The sequence below is a fragment of the Lepidothrix coronata genome, unplaced genomic scaffold, assembly GCF_001604755.1.
Source record: "Lepidothrix coronata isolate B3197 unplaced genomic scaffold, Lepidothrix_coronata-1.0 Scaffold18, whole genome shotgun sequence".
In the NCBI taxonomy this organism is placed as follows: Eukaryota; Metazoa; Chordata; class Aves; order Passeriformes; family Pipridae; genus Lepidothrix; species Lepidothrix coronata.
The window spans coordinates 404,100-425,628 of NW_016690198.1; the positions used below are offsets into that span (position 1 = coordinate 404,100).

At 39.6% G+C, this 21,529-nt stretch overlaps 1 protein-coding gene across 12 annotated transcripts in view; it reads right to left on the reverse strand.

The window, feature by feature from the left end:
• The window catches only part of KIAA0825 (KIAA0825 ortholog), a 251,553-nt gene that overhangs the window by 104,350 nt on the left and 125,674 nt on the right, over nt 1–21,529 (reverse strand). For 10 of the 12 annotated variants that reach the window (XM_017807305.1, XM_017807297.1, XM_017807308.1 and 7 more), the window contains 2 exons: nt 19,043–19,198; nt 13,469–13,563 (listed from right to left, as the gene is read on the reverse strand). In XM_017807305.1, the coding sequence (XP_017662794.1) occupies nt 13,469–13,563; nt 19,043–19,198 (251 nt within the window). Of the gene's footprint in view, nt 1–6,564; nt 6,684–13,468; nt 13,564–19,042; nt 19,199–21,529 lie in introns of those variants that run through there. The other 2 variants (XM_017807302.1, XM_017807304.1) reach the window with 2 other exon arrangements.

Here is a 21,529-nt window from a genome sequence, read left to right on the forward strand (position 1 = left end):
TGTAGATAGTATAGAATAAGGAGTGGATTATGTCCTGGTTCCAGCCAGGACAGGGAAATTTTTGAATAGCCAGGAGGGAGCATGGCTATAACACAGAGATTATTCTATACGATATAACATCATTTTTCATGGATGAGGAAAGGCTCTTTTCAAGATTGGCATAGCATGGTGGAGGGAGTGGTTAGCTGTAGGAGGTGTATCCAGGGGTGCAGGGGAAGCACCCAGGGCAGGGAAGCCCAGGGGACATGCGTGGAAATATGTACCCTCATTGGTCACAAGGTCACATGATTTTAAGGGATAAAAACAGCGCTGGGTCTGAATAAAAGCCTCTTTGATTACCATCTCATCGGGGAGCTGACTTCATTTCTTTATTATATAAAGACCCCACGCGACATGTGGCGCCCAACGTGGGGCTTAGAACCTACATTAGGCCAGAACAGAAATCCCTGAATCAGGGGAATATCGGTAAATTCCGGTTATCGTATTAATTTTTAGAATACAGGAATTTTTCACCAAAAAAACTCAGACATCTTTAAGCCATTGTCTCAGCCGATCCTGAGAAACGCAGTTAGTATAGGGAGCTCAAAAAATATTAGGGAAAGTGCATAGGAACAGAGAAGAAGAAAAAAGAAGAAAAGAAGAAGAAGCCGAGAAACCAGGACAGCAGCGGAGAGAGGAGAGCAGGGTTGAGCAACCATCTCAGCTGTGAGTGAGCTGAAAAGCAGCGCCAGCAAGCAACACCATGGCCAGGTCTGCTCCCTGAGTGGCTGCGAGCCTGCAGCTCGGAAACACGAGCGGCGGAGCATGCCAAACCCCGCCGGAACCCCTGCCGCCTGCCGCTGCCATGTGCTAAGCACAGAGCACAGAAAGAGGTGCCACTGCTGCTTGAACACCCCCAACCCAACCGCAAGACCCTGCGAACCCCGCACTGGCACACCTTTCCGTCAAGCGGAGAAGCGCCACAGCTGCATGTAGCTGCTGCCTGCCCGCATTCACTTGCTGCCTCTGCAAGCCCTGCGCCCATGCTAGAAGGAGTGAGGGACCCGTAGAAGCCGCACCGCGAAACCCCGCCACAGCACCCAAACCCCCACCCTGCCCAGCAGACTGTGAGAGCTCACAGCCACCTTCCACTGTTCTGAGCATGCCTGTAGCCACCACGTACAACCTCCACACCGCTGAACCAGCTGCCAGGAGCACTGCAGACCATAAGGGAACCTCACGCGCTGCCACGACCACTGCCGCAGCCGCCGCGACTGCCGTTGCTGTGGGACCTACAGCTCCGGGAGATCCCCCTGCCATCTGCCACCGCCCCCAAGCCACCAGAGCAGCAGCCGACACCCGGACAGCACCGGACGCTGACGGGGACACCGTGAGAGAACAGCCGATCCAGAAACCAAAAGTAAAACTCAGCAGCCGCAAAACAAAGGACCCCTCCGCACACGTGTGTCCACAGCGGCAAGAGTAAGGTAAAAAACATGGGAAGCTTTTTCTCCACCGAGATATCACAAGACACTGAAACATTAACTCTACCGCTAAGATCTTTCCACATCCAAACCACAAAGGCAGAATTATCAGAATTAGTAACATTTATTAGGTCTATATACCACACTGCCACTAATGGAAGTGTTACATATAGACATATGGGAAAGACTGGGACACATCCTGAACCAAAGGACCAAGGCAGGATATCACTGAGCCGATAACATAATTCCAGCTTACACAGTGATAATGTCTGCCCTCCATAAAGCACACGAGTGAACGGAACAATTATCCCACACTTACACACAACCCCCAACCTACACTGCTAGTCGCAGCCCGAAACCTACGTGTAGAAACACAAATGCATGGGGTTTACCGGGAGAGGAGGGATACATTTGTGAGTTAAATTATGGATCGGGTGCCGATAGCCATGGGAGTACGGGTCGCTGGGAGGGAACGGAGTCTGAAATGCGGGATCCCAGCCCATGGGCCCCGTTGCAGCGATGAGGGGGGGAACCCAGCCTATTTGCCACCCCACACTGTAGATGATCAGCGACCACTTGCGCCGGCATCGGCGCAGACATCTTGCCCACCAAATGGACTAGAAGTCGATCGTTCTTTTCCAGCCCCAGTGCCACTCCGCTCCAGCCATAGGCATGAGGGGGAAAAGGGCTCCTCCCCCACACCACATCCATCACCCACCACCCCCCCCCACAGGGAACCAGGTTTACTGGGGCCACAGTGGGGAGGAATGGGGGGATGAGGAGGAGGGACCAGGGATGGTTCCACCGGGAGGGAGTGAGGGGGCAAAGGGGGAAAGGTCAGTTGACAAGGGGGAACAGTGTTGGGAAGAGGCATTTTTAACCAACGTCAGCCCCCTCAATTCCAGCCTCTGCCATATGAGGTGACAAAGGAATTGAGGCAACTGGTAAGAGATACTGGCATGTCCCTAACCAATACTTTCACGTATTTGGAGACACTGAGTTCCATCTATTTTTTCACCCCACATGACCAGAAGAATCTAATGAAATTAGTTCTTAACAACACTCAGTATACAGTCTGGTTAACTGACTACCAAGAGAATTGTGCTACGTGTGCAACTAACACCCAAGCAGGCATAACTGTAAACCAATTAACCGGGGAAGGAAATTACAGCACAGTAGATGCCTAGTCAACCTATCCCTGGGAGGTGTACGAAGTAATAGCCAAACAAGCCCTGAAAGCCATGAGAAAGCTTCCCATTACAGACCGAGATAGAAACCTGTCATCCACAAAAGCGTTACAAGGTTCTACTGAACCATATTCACAATTCCTAGATCAGCTGCAATCTGCTTTAAAAAAGCAAGTTGAGTACAATGAAGCCAGAGAGACACTTCATAAGCATCTGGCTTTTGAGAAGGTGAACCCAGACTGTAAAAGAGCTTTGCAGGCCCTTCCTAAAAGAGAGAGTTGTAGCATTGCTGAGCTGGTTCGACCCTACTAAGGAGTTGGCTCTGTGGAGCACCAGTCTGCCTCTTTAGCCACAGCTTTAAGCACCCAGCTAAGAGTGCAGGAAGGGGCCAGACCCAGAGCGAGTTGCTTTAGATGTTGGGCCCCTGACCACTTTCAAAGGGATTGCCCTTGGAGACCCTAAGCAGCAACATCCCACAAGTACCTAAGCAGCAGGGAATGGGCTGAGTTGTACCAAGGGTGCCGTGGGCAGGGCCAGGGCCACACCCTGGGCACCACACTGTGGTGTGGTGCTGCCGTGCTGCTCGCCATCCTCCTCTTCTTTGCCACCCGCTTTCGCGAGCAGGAGAGGAAGCAGCTTGAGGCACGTCATAATGTGCCAACAACCAGTCTCTGGAATACCCCTGTATTCTGCATCCCCAAGAGGAGTGGGAGGTGGAGAACACTGAAAGACTTACAGGCAGTAAACACAGCCATAAAACCTATGGGAGCATTGCAGCCTGGACTTCCCTCACCTGCTATGCTTCCAGCAAAGTGGCCACTAGTGGTAATTGACTTAAAGGACTGCTTTTTTACCATCTTCCTACACCCTGAGGATGCAGCAAGGTTTGCTTTTTCCATCCCCGCCTTGAACAATGCTCAGCCCATGCAGAGGTATCGCTGGATTGTCCTTCCTCAGGGGATGCAAAATAGCCCGATGAGATATCAAACACCCATCATACACCATTATATAGATGACATATTAATAACCAAGGCCACAGAACATGAACTGCAATTTGTTGTTACTGCTCTAATCAAAGCTGTGCAAGATGCAGGGTTACGGGTTGCTCCAGAAAAAATGCAGCAATCGCAACCCTGGACATACCTTGGATGGAAAATAACGCAGCCGGAAATTTCTCCACAGCCACTGCAGCTGTGGAGTGTAAGCTGTAAACACTAACTTTACACGAGCTGCAAAAACTTCTGGGAGCCATCAATTGGTTAAGGCCTATTTTAGGCATAACCACAGAGGAGCTACACCCTCTAATTGAGCTGCTTAAGAGGGACTCAGACCTAATGTCTAGCAGGACTCTGACAGCAGAGGCAAAGCAGGCGTTAGACACTTGTGCCAAGGCAATAGAAAGCAGATAAGGCAGAAGGAGAAATCCTGAACTGCAAATCTGCCTTGCTCTCGCACCCAGCAGGTACCAGCCATTTGCAGTTTTGTTTCAGTGGGATCAGACTGAAAAAGACCCACTGCAAATTCCAGAGTGGCTATTTCTGCCCCACACACCACCTAAAACTGTGTGGACTACTAATGAAATGTTTGCCAAGCTTGTCATTAAAGGCAGAGGACAACTAAAGGAGTTGGACGGGAGAGGTCCTGCAACCATCTACATCCCAGCTAGAAAGGACAACCTTGATGGATGCTAGCTGAGGATGCAGGATTCCAGGCTGCCTTGGCAGGCTTTGACGGTGACATTTCAATTTATCTCCCTAAACACAGACTGTGGGCAGAAGTCAGTAATCTACCCTTAAAAGCCACAACCAGATGCAAACATGAACCAGTGAAAGGCCTTAGGGTCTTCACAGATGCATCTGGGCAGACCCAAAAAGCTGCAGCGGCATGGGTAAACTCTGACACAGGACAATGGGAAGGAGAGGTACAAACCATGAACCAGGGCTCTGTGCAGGTTCTGGAACTGACTACCATATGTATTGCCTTGGGAAAGTTTTCTGAACAACCTGTTAATATTGTTACCGATTCCTGCTATGCTGCAGGGTTAGTGTCCCATCTTTAAAGTTCATTTCTTCGAGATGTTGCTAACCCTCACCTGTTGTTTGAAATGCGTTCTGTATGGTTTCTTGTCAATCACAGAAAGTTTGATTTTTACATAATGCACACAAGGTCACACACTGACATGCCAGGACCAACAGCTGACAAGAACCGAGAGGCTGACAAAGCAGCAATGTTTAACACCGTACCTAGAGTCTTAGAGCAAGCAAAATTGTCTCATTCATTTTTCCACCAGAACGCACGTTCACTGAAGAGACAATTTCAAATAACACTCAATCAAGCTCGAGACATAATCATGTCATGCCCAGACTGTCAGCAAATCACACCCATGCCATCTCAGGAAGGCATTAACCCCGGAGAGTTAATGGCAAATGAGATTTGGCAAATGATATCACACACATAGCCGAGTTTGGAACATTAAAATACGTACACATTACAGTAGATACCCATTCACAATACATAACCGCCATTGCACACACTGGAGAAAAGGCCAAGGATGTAATAAGACACTGGCTCAGTTGTTTTGCAACCCTTGGTACCCCAAAATAGATTAAGACCAACAATGGGCCAGCTTTCATTTCAGAAAAGGTAAGAAACTTCCTGTCAGATTGGGGAATTTCTCACACCACAGGTATTCCACACTCACCCACTGGACAAGCAATTGCTGAAAGGGCACATCGCACACTGAAAGACATGTTAACTAAACAGAAAAGGGGGGAATCAGTCTGTAGTCCGCAAGAGCGTCTGTGGAAAGCCACATATGTCCTAAATTTTTTAAATTGTGACAGTGTTGAAGAAAGCAGGCACGAAAGGCAGAACAGGCCTCAGGCTTTTGCCTCTCCCAAACCACCAGTCATGGTGAGAGATCTGATTTACAGATCCACAGGGCAGTGGACGGGACCGGTGGACCTCATGACTTGGGGGCGAGGCTAGGCCTGTGTGGCTACAGGAAACGAGTTGAAATGGATTCCCTCCAGGTGTGTTAGACCCTACCTAGGTACACAACCACAGCAGCAAGAAACAGAGTAACACAGAAGTTATAAAAAAGTTATGTTTCCATTTCAGGTTTACATTTGAGGATGACCAGTGTGGCAAAATGGAGAGTCTACACAAAATCCATGAGTGTGTGTATGATGAATGAAATGACGGCCATCAGTGAATGTGTGTGTGAATGAATAAGAGAGTTGTTTGACTGGACAAGTGCCTTAAACACCAAACACCTCAGAAAATAACACTACCTCCACCACATGGTCACTTTAAGAGAATTTAGTTTGGTAAGTTTATCCTGTTTTTGAAATAAATTTGAATTTCCCAGTTATTTAAACCCTCAGATTAATAAAGGTTATAAGTCTATGCATGGTTGGGCTAAGGCCCCTAGGTTAATAAAGTTATTTTTCCAAGTTGCACTACCCCTTAGAAATATAAGAAGGTTTTAAAAGGTTTACAATAGATGTATAAGGAGCCAAAGAAAGCAATGTGCTGGGTCATTGCAAAGCTATGGTAGATTATAATATACTGTTCTGTTGTTTGCACTGTTGGTTTTGCACTGTTTTTGTGACTGTCTTAAATAATTGAGAAGGGGGTGATATAGGAGGCGTATCCAGGGGTGCAGGGGAAGCACCCAGGGCAGGGAAGCCCAGGGGACATGCGTGGAAATATGTACCCTCATTGGTCACAAGGTCACATGGTTTTAAGGGATAAAAACAGTGCCGGGTTTGAATAAAAGCCTCTTTGATTACCATCTCATCGGGGAGCTGACTTCATTTCTTTATTATATAAAGACCCCACGCGACAGTTAGCTATTGTCTATTTTCAGGGGCTTTTCTTGTGAATTGTTAGCCTTTTTCTTGTACTCTTTGTCATTAGTATTGTTGCTGTTACTGTTCATTTTCCTATTTCATTGCTGTTTCCAGTAAATTGTTCTTCTCTCAACCCGTGATCTTGACCTCTTCTGCCCCCAATTCTCTTCTCCATCCCACTGCAGGGGGAGAGAAAGGGAGAGGGGAAACAAGCGAGTGGCATATGGTTTGGAGAGCCTCAATGGGAGCACTAAACTGGGCTGTACCACTCCGAAACCAAGATAAAAGCACATCAAAGCACATACAAATGTGGACAAATGTGATCTAATTTTAAATTGGAATTAAATTACTGTGAGACACTATTAGAAGAAAGAGGTTTAGATCACAGACCTATGCTCTAGCCAATAAGCTGTGATGAATACACTTTTGAATGGAAAAGATGTATTATCAATACTTCCTTCCTTTTTTTGGTTTTATTTTCACTTATTCTAGGGGCCAGGTTTGAGCAATGAAAAAAGGATCAAATTAGCATGAAAGGTTATTTAAGGAATTTTATATTTTTAATTAAAAGAGAGCTGGTAAATGTATACTTCGATATCCTAAGCTGGCAAAGGCCTCATAATAAAGGACTTCCAAGTATTAAAGTTAATATGAGCTTATTAACTAATATTAATATTAATATTAACTAAGTTTACTGGGATATGGCAATCCTTTCGTTTTCAGCACTTTTTGTTGGAGATAGTCATTGGAGAATATTGTTTTATTCATAGGATTCGTCAACATGTCTGCAGGAAAGAGAGACTGCTAACAATCAGAAAAGCCTCAAGTGTACTGCATATGGGAAGCCTCACCTTTAGCCTCACTTACTTGTGAAATTCATGCTATAACTGTATACATAATAGTGGCTTGAGTGGCAGTCAAACTATGTAATACTGTTCCCTTTTGCTTACCGACCTACATTCTGCCACCAGCGCTTTAAAAGTGCCAGGCAGGGAACTAAGCCTACTTCTGACGTATTCTTTCAGGTTAGAGTACAGTTTCATTAGCTACATCAGAAGAGGATAAGCAGACAAATGATAATCCTTATGGTGACAGATGTGACAAATACCTTGTTATTGACGTTTATGGAAAAGGATTGCTGCTTATCCAGAAAGGTCAAAGTCAGACTTTCCTCAAAATCTCAGCGGCTTTTTTTTTCGTACTAGGGTCTATACCTGACTTTGTGATCAACCAAGAGACATGAAATAATGGATTAATACCTTTCACCTGCTTCTTTTGATACAGAAACAATAAGATACTGCCTTTCACAGTCTCCCATGCATTTTAGAAAGCCTGTTCTCATATGCATTATAAGGGATCAATTATAATCTCCCCAAGCAGGTGGTGATTACTGTAGTATTAATGGCATCCTAGTTCTTCATCAACCCATCGTTAATAGTCGACTTGTAGTCGCAACAACAATATGAATTTCCAATATCCAGCAATTTGGATACAAAAGGTTTAGGAGCACCTGCAGTTTAGAAGAACAACTAACACACTAGACTTAATACTGACATCCTCTGCCATGCAGATAAGCTCTCTTCTTGGCATCGTGTCAAGAACTGCTCTTCCACCATTTCTTTCTTCTACCAAAAAATTTTTAGAGACCTTCCTACCATTTTCACTCATTTTTTTTTCACTCATTTCTCAGATTAAGGCTTTTGTAAACTTGTATAGAAAGTCTTTCACAGACAACAAACACACGCAGTTTGCTGGCACTCTTTTCAATTTCAAAACCACATAATAAATTTTTCCATGTGTTGATATACTGGATTTTAAAAGAGCATGTTCTGGATATCTAGATAATCAACAATACAATGAATATAAACATTTTCTATAAATAGTTCACCATATGGCTACCACTCTCAACAGATGGTGTCTGTGTATTCACTAAAATATACAAGAGCCATGCAAATTTTGCCCTGCAATCATTCAGAATTCGAAACAAGAGCTTTTGACTTAATTTCAGTTCTACTAAACTTAATCAATGGTAAAACATATAACTTTATCACCTAGCTCTAATGTGGGGACAAATGCCACAACTATATTAAGAAATGTATTTGCAAAATCAATACAGTGAAAAGGATTTCAAAACAGAGACACTAGATACAAGACTGTCTTAACCTTAGAGCAAAACCTTGCTGCCGACAATAGTTATTTCCTCCCTAAAAAGCCGTTTCACTTTCAAACAGCCCACCAGTTCATCAGAGAATGCAGTCTGGACTATGCTAAGAAATAATCTGGAGTCCAAGGGATGTGAGTTTTTGTATACTTAGCAGTAAATTTTACTAGAAAGCATAGTTACATATTTTACCCAGTTTTAGTAGAAAATAAACATTAATTTTTTTAAATTTCCTTAAAGTCAATATATAAACAACTCCAGGTTTCCTACTTGCTTTCAGAAGCTGCTTTCAGAATATCTATCAAAGGAACGCATGACTGAAACTTGACTAGACACTATCTCAACCTAAAACTCTTTAAGGTCAATTCACTGTGTAAACACTTTCTGGAAAACTCTTCTTGAGCTACACTGGTATATCTATTGGAAATCATATTCTCCTTTTCAGTCTAGACATTTTTCATGGCATTTCCTATCCACTTGAACAAATATTAGTTTTAATTTCTATAGTTTTTCTAACTTGGTATTCTCACCTGATGCACTTATGACAAAATGTGTTATCATTCCCTTCTCAATTATTAAGTTGTTACATTTTCTGTTCTGAAGAACTTGTACCTGACTGTCATTGGCTTTGCCAGTCATGAGTTCTTCTCTGTCTATTCCTATTTTCCTCAGAGTTCTCCTGTAGCAGGATCCACACCATTCCAACCAAATCACTACTTATTTTCCTGCACTGGCACCAGTGCTCTGTGAAACTTGCCTAAGTGCAGAGGAAGAAAACCCAGCCATTGCTCTTCAGAACAGCAAATTATTGCAACTGGATAATGGTTTCACATGTTACAAAAATGCCTAATTTTTTTCTCATCATTATAGCTGAGCAGAATGTAATTATTCTTCATAGTAAAGTATTCAGGGCATCTGAAAGTTCTGTAGAACTGCAGAGGGAAGGTGAAGGTCACATATCAAAGCCCAGCAAAATAATAATATCTTATAACCATGTACAAGTTCCTGAGATACTTTAAAAATAAATGATCACAAGTTTAACTTATATATCGGTATAAAGGAGAGTACATAAACAAGAAGGGTAATGTATGGTACTGTGCTCTGGATTTGTAGCTCAGTGTTGACGACTCACCAGCATTTTGCCTGTTGCTGAGTACTGCTTGCACAGCACCAAGGCCATTTCTTTGTCCCACTTTGCCCTACCACGTTATGGGCTGGAGGTGTGCAGAAAGCTGGGAGAGGGCACAGCTGACCCAAAATGACTAAGGGGATATTCCATACCATATAAATGTGCTCAGCAATAAAAACTAGGGAATGGAGGAGGAATGGGGGATGTTTGGGGCTATGGCGTTTCCCTAGCCCTGTAACCATTAAGTGTGTGGTGCCTGGCTTTCCAGGAAGCGGCTGGACACCTGCCTGTGCATGGGAAGCACTAATGAATTCCTTGTTTTGCTTTGCTTACTTGTGCTGCTTCATTTATTAAAATGTCTTTAGCTGAACCCAGGAGTTTTCTCACTTTGCTCTTCCGGTTCCCTCCCCAACTCCATTGAAGGCAGAGCAAGCCATCAGCTATACAGACATTGCCAGGAACAACTCACCACAGTCACTAACATAATAATACGCAGAGAGACAGTGGCCAGACAGTTAAAAAGAAGAGATCTAACTAAGAGTTGCTACACTAAACTGCAGAAACATTTTCAACATGCTGATTTAGCCAGACAATAACAACTTTTGCTTTATGAGCAGATCAGTAACTAAAAGTTGAGATACAGGTGAATTAAATAATAATTGCTCTTCTCACTTTAATACATGTATTAGACGTAAAGAGCTCCCATTTGGTATTGAAATGTCTCAGGACGTACAGGTGAGTTCTGAGATCCAACAAAGCAGCATGCATCTGTGTAAGCATGCAGGATATTTTCTAAAACTTGGGTAAGACAAGTTCATAAGTTAGTTGAATGTTAACAGACAATATTAAAAGGTATTATTGAAAGGTATGTTTTAACTTTTACTCTTGTAGTTCAAACTACCTATATATATGTTTGTAAAAGAAAACCAAACCAGAAGTAAAACTAGAAAGGAAAGAAATCCCTTATATTTCCCTTTTCTTCCTGTAGGAAAAGTTTCTTACATAATCTAAAGGTATTAATTGTGAACGCAGATGAACATTAAGTTTTCCATGTTACTCTTTACTGCTTCTGATAGCATTCTATATTTTATAACCTTGAAATAAAATAATATCATTAACCATCTACATCTTTAATTTGAAAAATCTACCTGAATGCTTTTAGTTTGAGGATTATAAGAATGTGTGGATTAGATCCACACAGTAGTGTGGAGCCAGCAATGAGTAGTAGACAACAATTCATTCCCTTTTTAACCAGTCCTAAAACGCTTTTACTTTCCCCTAACCACCAACCAATTAATTTGTTTAACACTTGCTGGCTCTGGGACAATGCTCTCATAACCCCCTCTCACCTAACTCAGTCATTAACTAGGTTAAGGGAGCATTTCCACTGCAAATGAGTCCCCTAAGCATTTTCACTTTTTTTTCTGCCAGAGTAGACAGTATTTATTTTATTTCATATGCAACTGACAGTATTTTCTCTTTAACATGAAAAAAGGAAATATATCTCTCCAGTATCACTGTGAATTAATAAAAAATATTTTTGCCTGAAGAGAAGTAACTGATCAGGGAAAGTTTTAGCATGTGTCAAAGAAGGAATAATTAAAATATTATGGTACTCCAATTCATAAACTTATGGTTCTGACACAGTTCAAGGACTGCCCTTGGTTTTGTTTAACTCATCTCAGGAGGCAAATAGTAGAAATGAAATGGGTCCACCGTAAATGGGAGGTCAAAATAATCACACACTCATTCAGCTTGAACCTTAACTCCTGAGCACAAGATGACTGAAATTTATGCAATTCTAGGAAGGATCATGGAGCATCACCAAAAGATAGTGCTCACCTGAGTCTCACTGCAAAAGGTTGCTTGAGTAGTCACAAGATCAGCTAGAACTGTCCTAGTCAGCAGGAAAATATGTGCAGACATACATTAACTATGCTAAAAATTGGGTCACGTAATGACAAGTTGTGTTGGAGATACTGGTCACTATGGCAGATACCGGATCAGCAATTCTAGTTAATCATCACAATGGATTTAAACAATCTGTTGATCTGTAAAGTAGAGTGGTTAAAATAATAAATCCATGAGCTAATCATTAATGGCTTGCATAATGTCACTTCTAGATGAGAATTTCCATATCATGCAGAAGGGCAATGAATGGAGACATTTTTGAATTAGGAAGGATGACAACAATTAGGGCACTTATTAAATTAAAAAAAAAAAAGCAACAGTAGATGATATGACAAAGGCGTGAAATAGAGAGAAGGACAGAGAAGGCATATACATTACTTCTTTCTAAACTCTATAAAGAGACCAAAAGAAAAATAAAATGTGCTTCAAGAGAACAGAGCAGATGAAATGTTCATGTAAAATGTTCCCTCTACAAATCACAGCAACCCTCTGCTACATTTGGCTTATATTGATGACATCAACATGAAGGGAAGTTCAAGAACCAGTCTGCTTCTAAGACCTTCTATGACAATGTTAAAAGGACAAATTACTTCACTTTCAATGAAGAAATAGTAATCAGGAGGAGAACCATCAAAGAAAAAAAAATTAATACTGAATTGTCTCTGTCATTTAACATAAAAATAAGACTACTGGGTACAGATCAAAAAGTCTGTGAAGTCTCACATTCTGCCTGGTAGTGGGTAACAGAGGACATTGAGAGGAGAACTGAATTGCAAATTTCTGCCAGCAGGATTTTTTTGGGCAACTGCATTAAAATTTTGGAAAGAACAATTTGTGTTGGGAAAAAATTAAACTTAACAAAATTAAGAAAGAAGATTAGAAATAGACTCTACAAATATTTTATATATGAAATAAAGGAAGAAGTAAATGTTTAAGACTAACTGCTAGTGATAAATTGAGAAAATGGTATAAAAAACTAAAACATTTTTAACATGCAAATTGACACACTTTTGAAATTGTTACTCTCGTTTCTAGATAGAGAAACAATTCAGTTTAAAAGATGAATTGTAGGACCATATTAGGTATCATCAGGAGGGTTCAGAATTAAGAAGGGAATGTCTAGTTTGCAACATGAAAATTTTCCAGTTTTCGTAAGTAGGAAATATTTTAGAAAAATACCCAGTTTTTCCACCTAAAATTTTCTGAACTTAATAAGTTGCTGTTTCTGAATTTAACAGAAACAGCAGTAATTTAATTTTGCAGTAAATATATCTGCCTAAAAATTAAGTAGTTAAATTTTACAGGTAAAAAAGCAATAAAATATTAAAATAATTTTCATTAATTAAAAACTACTAAGGAAACACTTTCTAGCTACACTTGTCATGCTCCCAAACAAATTTAAGATACCTTGCAACTTGAGTAAACATGCTCTAAATTTTGTGCTGAAATCTCCCTGAGCAGAACAGATTTGCAAAAGTTACTAATTTCTTTTTAAAGCATTATTTAAGAGTAATATCAACACACATTCATATCCTTCTGTCTCAGACAGGAAGAACATATTAGATTCCTCAAAATAGGAATCAAAAACCATCTGAGTATGGATTATATACACTAGAAAAAAGTAGCTCCATTTTAATATTGCATATTTAAAAAGAAATGCAAAATATATTTTACAAATTTCACCAATAAAATCCGTGTGTACTGGCTATCATAAAGTCAAAAACATAAGAGGAAAGCATGATTATTTGCCAAAATCCCATTACCTGTGTGTCAGCAGCACCCTGAAGGTCATCTGATTCAATCCCAAGCAACTTGGCAGCAAGTTTGACCAATCCCAGTTCCATTCAGTACTGGTTGACTGTTGATACATAGAAAGAAGCTAGTTAGTTATTAATCAGCATTAATGTGATCAGTACATTAAAGCTCCAGCTGTGATATACTAACCAAGAAGGAGGGGGTGTCTAGAACCAGGACTTAGAAAGAGGACATCAATCATGTCCACAGAAGAGAAGTTTTATTTCAGTAAGATGGCAATTAGTTTATAAATCATTTAGGGATGTAGCCATTGTTTATAAAAAGATAAATCATTTTTTTGAACATTTATCCTTTCAACTGTTAATGGCATTGTGCCCAACCACTTTGTCTGAGAGCTGACTCTTTGTTTGAAAAGCAAAATAGTTTTGTAACAGCAATTTTTATTTTCTGCTGTCGGTGAAGAGTCTGTCATTAAAAACTCGGTATAGCTAGAATTCAAGATGTAACCTGTATCATAATTAGCGTGATTTTAGTTGCCTATTGTTTTGTAAGGCACTCCAGTCACCAGATAGTTATTATGAACAGCAGTACACCTATACAATATGAACAAATATAACTCCATATTCAATAATAAAAGCAATCTAGAATAATTACGGGCAGCCAAAAGACCACACATAACATTATTTTGTTTACAAAACAGTAAGTCCTATTGAATAATATTACTTTTCATTGTCAGCAATAGTTTAGTAGTGACCAGAATTCAACATTAGTGGGAGGAAATAATTAAAAAATTACTGTTGTGATGTTGCAAATGATATAACTTTCCTAAACTTTAACTAATGGTAGCAAGTGGTTACCTTTCTTTTTATGGACTCTTGGCGGTTTGATCTTGAAATCAGCAAAGATTTGAGTTTCTCTGGACTAGTTCTGATAAGCTTCAATAAACAAAGCTTAAGGGAACTGAGGACTGGACATCCAGGATGTCACAATTTTTGGTCCTTCAAAGACATGTTGGAGTAACCAGAAGATACAGAGGGGATAACAAAGACATTACGGCCTGAAAGTTGGAGACTCTCTGTCTAAGGAAGAATGATAACAGGACCAAAGAATGCAGACCAAATTAGCCAACAAAGGAGAGAATATTAATTAAGTGAAGAGAATTGTGTAACTCAGAACCAATGATTGTTAATTTCTTTGTTTGCCAAAATGTATAAATATGTGAAAAGTCTTGAAAGGGACGTAAGTAGCTGGAATGATTCACTACCTATCTCTGGCCAGAATAAAGCAACACCTGGCTCATTAACACTTAAAAAGTAGAGTTAGAGGGTTTCATCTTTTCATGATGATTTTTCAAAACAGTGAAAATAAACCTAAATATAGTAAAGTATAACTTGGAGTGCATCTTTGCCTTCTTACAGACAGCACTTAGATCTTCTGGGAGAACAGAATCAGTGCAATCCCCCCTATTCCTTCCATCTTTATTTTATTACTTTCCTTCTCCTTACTTAATTTACTCCCTAACCCTCATCTCGGACATGCACTTTAAAGTTAAGTAGAAAAAAAAGGGTGAAATACAGAGTACAAATGGAAAAAAAGGGTAGCTAAAGAAAGAACAAAAGAATGTGAAAGTGGAAAGTGAATGAAGAAGAAATGGTGAACTCCTGATAAACTAGAAATAAGGGTAAAAGAGTCCACTAAGAGAACAGTACAAGAAGAAGAACACAGGAGAAAACAGGACACTGTTCTAAACACTACACTGAATTAAAAGCAGATAAATAAACATGGAGGAAATACTTGTAAAATCAAGAGGGATAAAAAGGAGAAGCTAAACACCCAGTAGCAACAATCATGGAAACAAAGACAAAAATGTATAGGTAAACCTGATAAAAATTCAGTCCATCAGACTGATCAGTTCTGTGGAAAAAATAAAGGATCAGTTTTGAAAAAGTTACTTCAAGAAAGGAAAATAGTTCCTTTGTAGCATTTGTTGATACTGTTGAGGAGTTGCATATCCTAGTTTATTAGACAATAGAGGAGCAGTAGCACTGACAGAGATTAAGGTGTCCGGACAAATAGATAAAACCAAGAGCAACAAAGTGACGAGAACCAGATGGTGATTACTCAAGATTTTTACAGAAATGTAAGAATGATGTGGTTAAATTGTTAACAGAAATTACACACTTCCTAGAATCAGCTACTGAACTGGAGTATTGGAGGTAAGATATTTACATATCATTAACAAAAATGCTAGAGTTGATCTCAAAATAGTGGTTCGGTGATCCTTGTTTCAGGAGCAGTAAAATTCATAGAAACTATGATTAAATACCTTGCTAAATTTGACACAATTGGGACAATATCACAAAACTTTAGAACAAAGTTAAGGAAGCTTTCCTGTATGATCATTCAGGGCCACTCTGTCAGTTACTCCACCACCAGGAGAGACTTTAACAGCTGGGACCGAGACCACTTTGCAGCAGGCAGTTTCAGAGAGTCGATGGGTTCCCCACTTGACTCCCTACACAACCCACTCTCATGCAGTCAAACAAAGTTTTCCACAGCAGTCTCAGACATCTGGGTCCTTTAAATAATTTTATCACAGTGCAACAACAAAATAACAGCTTCAGCTGGGTTTCTCCAAGGAGGACTCTGAATAAAGGACTACCCAGGATTTCATACTTTCACAGTTTAAGCACTGGATAGCCCAGTGTATTCCAGAGGGCTCCTGTTGTCTCTGAGTGTTCAGTCACCTGGCCGGTGCCACAGGTCCCCATGCCCTTTGTTATGCAAAGATACTCGGCCAGTTCAAGGCCTCTTGACTCTGGTTCCCATCATTTCTCTCACCCAGAGCTCAATCTGCAGCTCCCACTGCAGCTCTACACTGAGTTACCTTCACTAAATGTATTCCTCAACCAAAAAAGTCAATCACCCTGCTGTACAGTGATTTTTACATATAGTAACAAACAATACATAAAATGTTTACTAACAATTATCTTTTGGAAAGCTTTTGAATTAACTTATTTTGAGAAATCATCTACTGAGGAAGCTAAGAGTATATCTACACTGCACAGTGTAGACATGCTCCTATATAGTTATGTAATATATTTGGTGTAACACATTTTACATGTTATGGTAGGCCACATACATAGTGTAACATACATTCTCTGTTTAGAGTTGAAGCACTAGGCAGTATTGCCAAGTGTATTCCAATTGGTCCTTCTAAAAGAAAACTTTTAAAAAGCAATACATAATTAATTATTGACAAAATGTGTTGTGAAACTAGTAGCTTGTTTTGCTCTAGAACAAGAGGATATATCCTCTATATAAAAGGATAAAATATAGATTGATGTATTAAAAACATATCCACTTAAAGACAAAGAAAATAAAAAATTAATCATGGATTATAAACTCCTAAGCTTCATGGCAGTTGCCAATCAGTAACAAATGAATTTAAGAACAAATACATCTACTGAGAAGAATAATTGTTCCTTGCCAGTACTCTGGCATCTTCTAAAGGCACTGGTAACAGTCTTCACAGGAAACCAGACTCTCAGCTATACTGATCACTGCTATAAAAATCAACATTTCCATGCTACTTAATAAATCCACAATTTTATGGTAAAGGGAATTAAGCTATTTAATAATATCATTATTATCAATATCATTATCAATATCAATATCATTGGGAAATAGAATCATAGAATAGAATCATAGAATGGTTGGGGCTGGAAGGGATGGACCTTAAAGATCATCTTGCTACAATCCCCTGCCATGGGCAGGGATACCTTTCACTGGACCAGGTTGTTCAGAGATCCAACCAGCCTGGCCTTGAACACTTCCAGGATGGGACATCCACAACCTCTCTGAGCAATCTGTTTCAGTGCCTCATCACCCTCAGTGCAGAATTTCTTCCTAACACCTGATCTAAACCCACTCTATTTGAAGCCATTCCCCTTCTCCTGTCACTACATGCCCTTGTAAAAAGTCCCTCTCCATCTTTCTTGTAGGCTCCCTTCAGATACTGGAAGGCTGCAATTAGTCATCTTGAAGCCTTCTCTATACCAATTCTCTCAGCTTTTCTTCATAGGAGAGGTGCTCCATCCCTCTAACAATTTTGGTGGTCCTCCTCTGGACTCGCTCCAACAGGTCAATGTCCTTACTGTGTTGAGGACCCCAGAGCTGGATGCAGCACTTCAGGTGGGGTCTCACTGAAGCAGAGTAGAGGGGCAGAATCACCACCATTGACCTGTTGGGCACACTTCATTCGATGCAGCCCAGGATACAGTTGGCTTTCTAGGTTGAATATGAGGAAGAAATTCCTTACTGTGTGAGTAATCACGCCCTGGAACAGATTTCTAGAGAGGTTGTGGAGTCTCCCTCACTGAAGATATTCAAAAACTGTCTGGATGCAATCCTGTGCAATGTGCTCTAGGATGAGCCTGCTTGAGCAGGGAGGTGGGACCAGAAGACCCACTGTGGTCCTTTCCAACCCTACCCATTCTGTGATTCTGTGTTTCTTTCTAGTCCCTTCCAACTCAAACCACTGAATGATTCTGTTGATTCTATGATTCTATAAAGCATGTTTCTCTGGAGTGAGAAGCCTTGTAGAGTTAGTATTCATCTTCTTCAGGATATTGGAACACGACAATGATTAAGCATTCATTAAACAAGTAAGAGAAAACAGTATATTTTACCACAATATAACTGGTGAAATAATCCAAAATAGTCAAACTTGGGAAAGGAGATTACACTGTGTATAAGCACACCTGTGCTGAAAAAAGGATGCCTTTCTACCACAAGTCTGTAAAGTGAATTTCACACCACTATAATACCATTTCTTTTCAAATATTTGAATTGAGGGCCAGAATCAAAATGACAGATCATGTATTAAGAACATATGAGAAATAATGGTATAAGATTTTTTAAGTGCTATCAGAAACTATATACCATTTTGTGTAATGAGGTACTTCAGCAGAGATTCAGGCAACCAGATTTCTTTTCTGTTACATTGTCAGAAAACTAAATTCTATAAATAAATTATAATCCTTTACATATTACAACCACAACTTAAGGAAAAATGGAGAAATTGATGCTTTCATGCTTTTGTGTTTTACCTCTGCTTAGTTTCACTGTTTTGTAAAATCTTTGTATTTCCAAAGTATCCTTTACTTAACTGACAATCCTGCAAAAGACCCATCAGGAAAATTCTAAATGTGCATTTGGAGTTTTGCCATGACTTTAAAAGGATTAAGACTAACCCTGTGTACCATTGCACACATGTAATAAATGTCATTGCTACTTATGGGCTTTCCTTCACTATACTGGACACAGAAGGTATTGGTAAATGCAAATTGCTCCTACGTGCAATAATTCTGATAAAGGAAAAGGACAATAATGGCTTTTTGAAGATCATGCTGTAGTAGAGGGTATCCTCATTAGACTCCCGAGTAATAATATTCCTTCGCACTTCATCACATGCACGCATGTAATTAATTCCACTTTCATAAATTCAGTATCTGTCATTATCACAATAAGACTGACAAGTAAAAATTATGCTATAACCAAGGTTTCAGATTTTCACAAACCTGATTGAACACTTTTGCACAAGATTGTCTGTACACCTGGAAAGGGTTGAAGACAGGCTGCTCTTCTCTGCCCTTCAGCGTCAAAGGCAGGCATTGACTGGACATAACACCATCTTCAGAAGAATTCTCACAAGACAGTTGGTCTTTCAAATATTCCTTTTGGAACAAAAAGCAACCACAGAACACTATAGGTGACCTAGCTTTCTAAGCGAAATTTACCTACATTTCAAGCATAACTTTACAGTATGCTTGATAAAAGTTCCTTATAATACAGTAGGGAATAGGCAATCTCTTAGAAATAGAAACCTTTTTAAGAGTATCACCATTTTACAGCAAACAAGAAATAACCTCCAAGAACATCCAACTGAAGCAAATCGGAATAATCTAAGCTATTGTTCGGAAATTGTCATCAAATTCTGCATATAAGTTCTCATTTAATACATATATATGTTAGTGGAAGTGAACAACAAATGTTTTTTATTACTTTCTATTAAACTTTTTGAACAACATTCAATAGTTACTACATGACTGCGAATCAATTGTTTGATGAACATGCTCTAACCAGTTATTTAAACACAGGAAATAAATACTCTCCCACTTCACTTTTCAAAGGTATTTTTAACTATTTAAGCATTCAAAGACTAGAAGTAATTTATTATTTACATGGCAATTTTAGAAACTATAGTGTAACAGATGCATGATTATTTTGGACACAATCTTTCCTATTTTCACTTCTTCAACTACTATGTAAATAAATCATCACTGCATGCCAATGAAGTGTTTTGATTAAATAGAACCATTTTATGAAGAGCTAGATAATGAAACATTTACACATCTATGTGCTGGAAGAACTACAGTGATTTAGCAGTTTATTGTTATTAAAATGAAGTCCATAATGATAGGATTGCCATAACACCGAGCATATACTCCAGGTGAGTCTTCATTAAGATGGGAGCAAATGCTGCTCTTATTTGCAGTGCTACTAAGGCAAAAGAACATGTAAACTACCTGCCAAGGCACCCTGTGTCCCTCAGTGGGTCTTTCTAAAAGAAGAATTTGATCATTCTTTTACACTTATCCAGCTGTGGCCTGGCCTGAAAGGCACAAGTTCCCTTTCAATCCACACAGACTGTTTCTCTCTTGTGTTGGCACTAAGATATGTTGTGAAACTAGCCAGAAAAAAAGAAAGGTTTCATGCAGATAAATAAGCCTCACAATTTCTAATATGAATACAAAAGGAGGTCTAGGAGTGGAAAAGCTCAAAGGCAAGAGCTGCCTCTCTCTGCTGATTGCAGTCAAAAGTCAGGACTGACCACGACAAGTGTGTATTTTAAACAAACAAACAAAACCCAAAACAAAAACAAACAAAAAACAAAAGGGGAAAAATGAGCTTTTTTCACTTAAAACAACATCACAAACCACGCTAAATCTCTTACCTATATTTTTTCAGCCTTCCAAAATATCTGGGTTTTCCCCATTCATTCATGACTTGATGCCATAAAAAAAGGTCTTAGAATTATTGTGAAGGATGTTATTTAAAAGCTATTTCTATAAATTTATCAAATTTTCATAAACTTACTGGCTTCCATGTACACATTTTCACAAAATCTGTAGACAGTACTAAAGCAACCCAGCCCTCTGGATGCCACAGAGCCAGTAGAAGCACATTGTGTCAGTTTTTCAGAGGCGATACTGGAAATATCTGTCCATGCTTGCTAGGGTTTGAACAATTCAAGTGGTATACAGCTCACCTCCCACTACAGGTTTTTTCTGTCTTTGGGATACTATGGATTTACGTTTTCAGGAAGAGACTTATTCAACAATGGTAAATATATTATTTTAAGATCTCCTTAGTATAGTACATATTGTATGCTCTGAAAGGGTCATGTTTCAAAAATGTGAAAATATTAAATCACATATGTAAACATCTGAACTATATCCTCACTGCACTGGGCATGAAACCAAGAAGACAGAATGTTATTGAGCTTGACACCTCAAAGGAATTTTCTCTTTGGCTGCCATTAGTAAAAAATGCTTTTAAAAATTATTATTTTTAATAAATACATTAAGGACTGTAGGGTGTTTTGAGTACTACAGTACTTTATAACATCATATCTCTATTTTCAAATACAGTTTCCAAGAATCCATATCCCTTTTCACCTGCTTTTCTAAGGAATATTATTAAGAAGACAATTTTCTGTCTCGACATTTTGTTCTCATACACAATTACTAAGCAGTGGAGCATAAAGATCTCTAAACTAATTTTAAGAACACAGTCCCTTTACAGTTCAAGGAGTCTCTAAACAAAAGGGTGAATCTTTGAACAATCAAGGCTATTTCTTGGTAGTCAGGCATATTAAACATAATTTCAGCATTAAAATGTTTTGTAATGGTTTCAAAGGCAATTCAAACTAACACAGTTAAGTCCTTCTGCGAGTCAATCTGGTCAGGATCTCTATTTTTTAAAAAAAAAAATACATTTTTTTC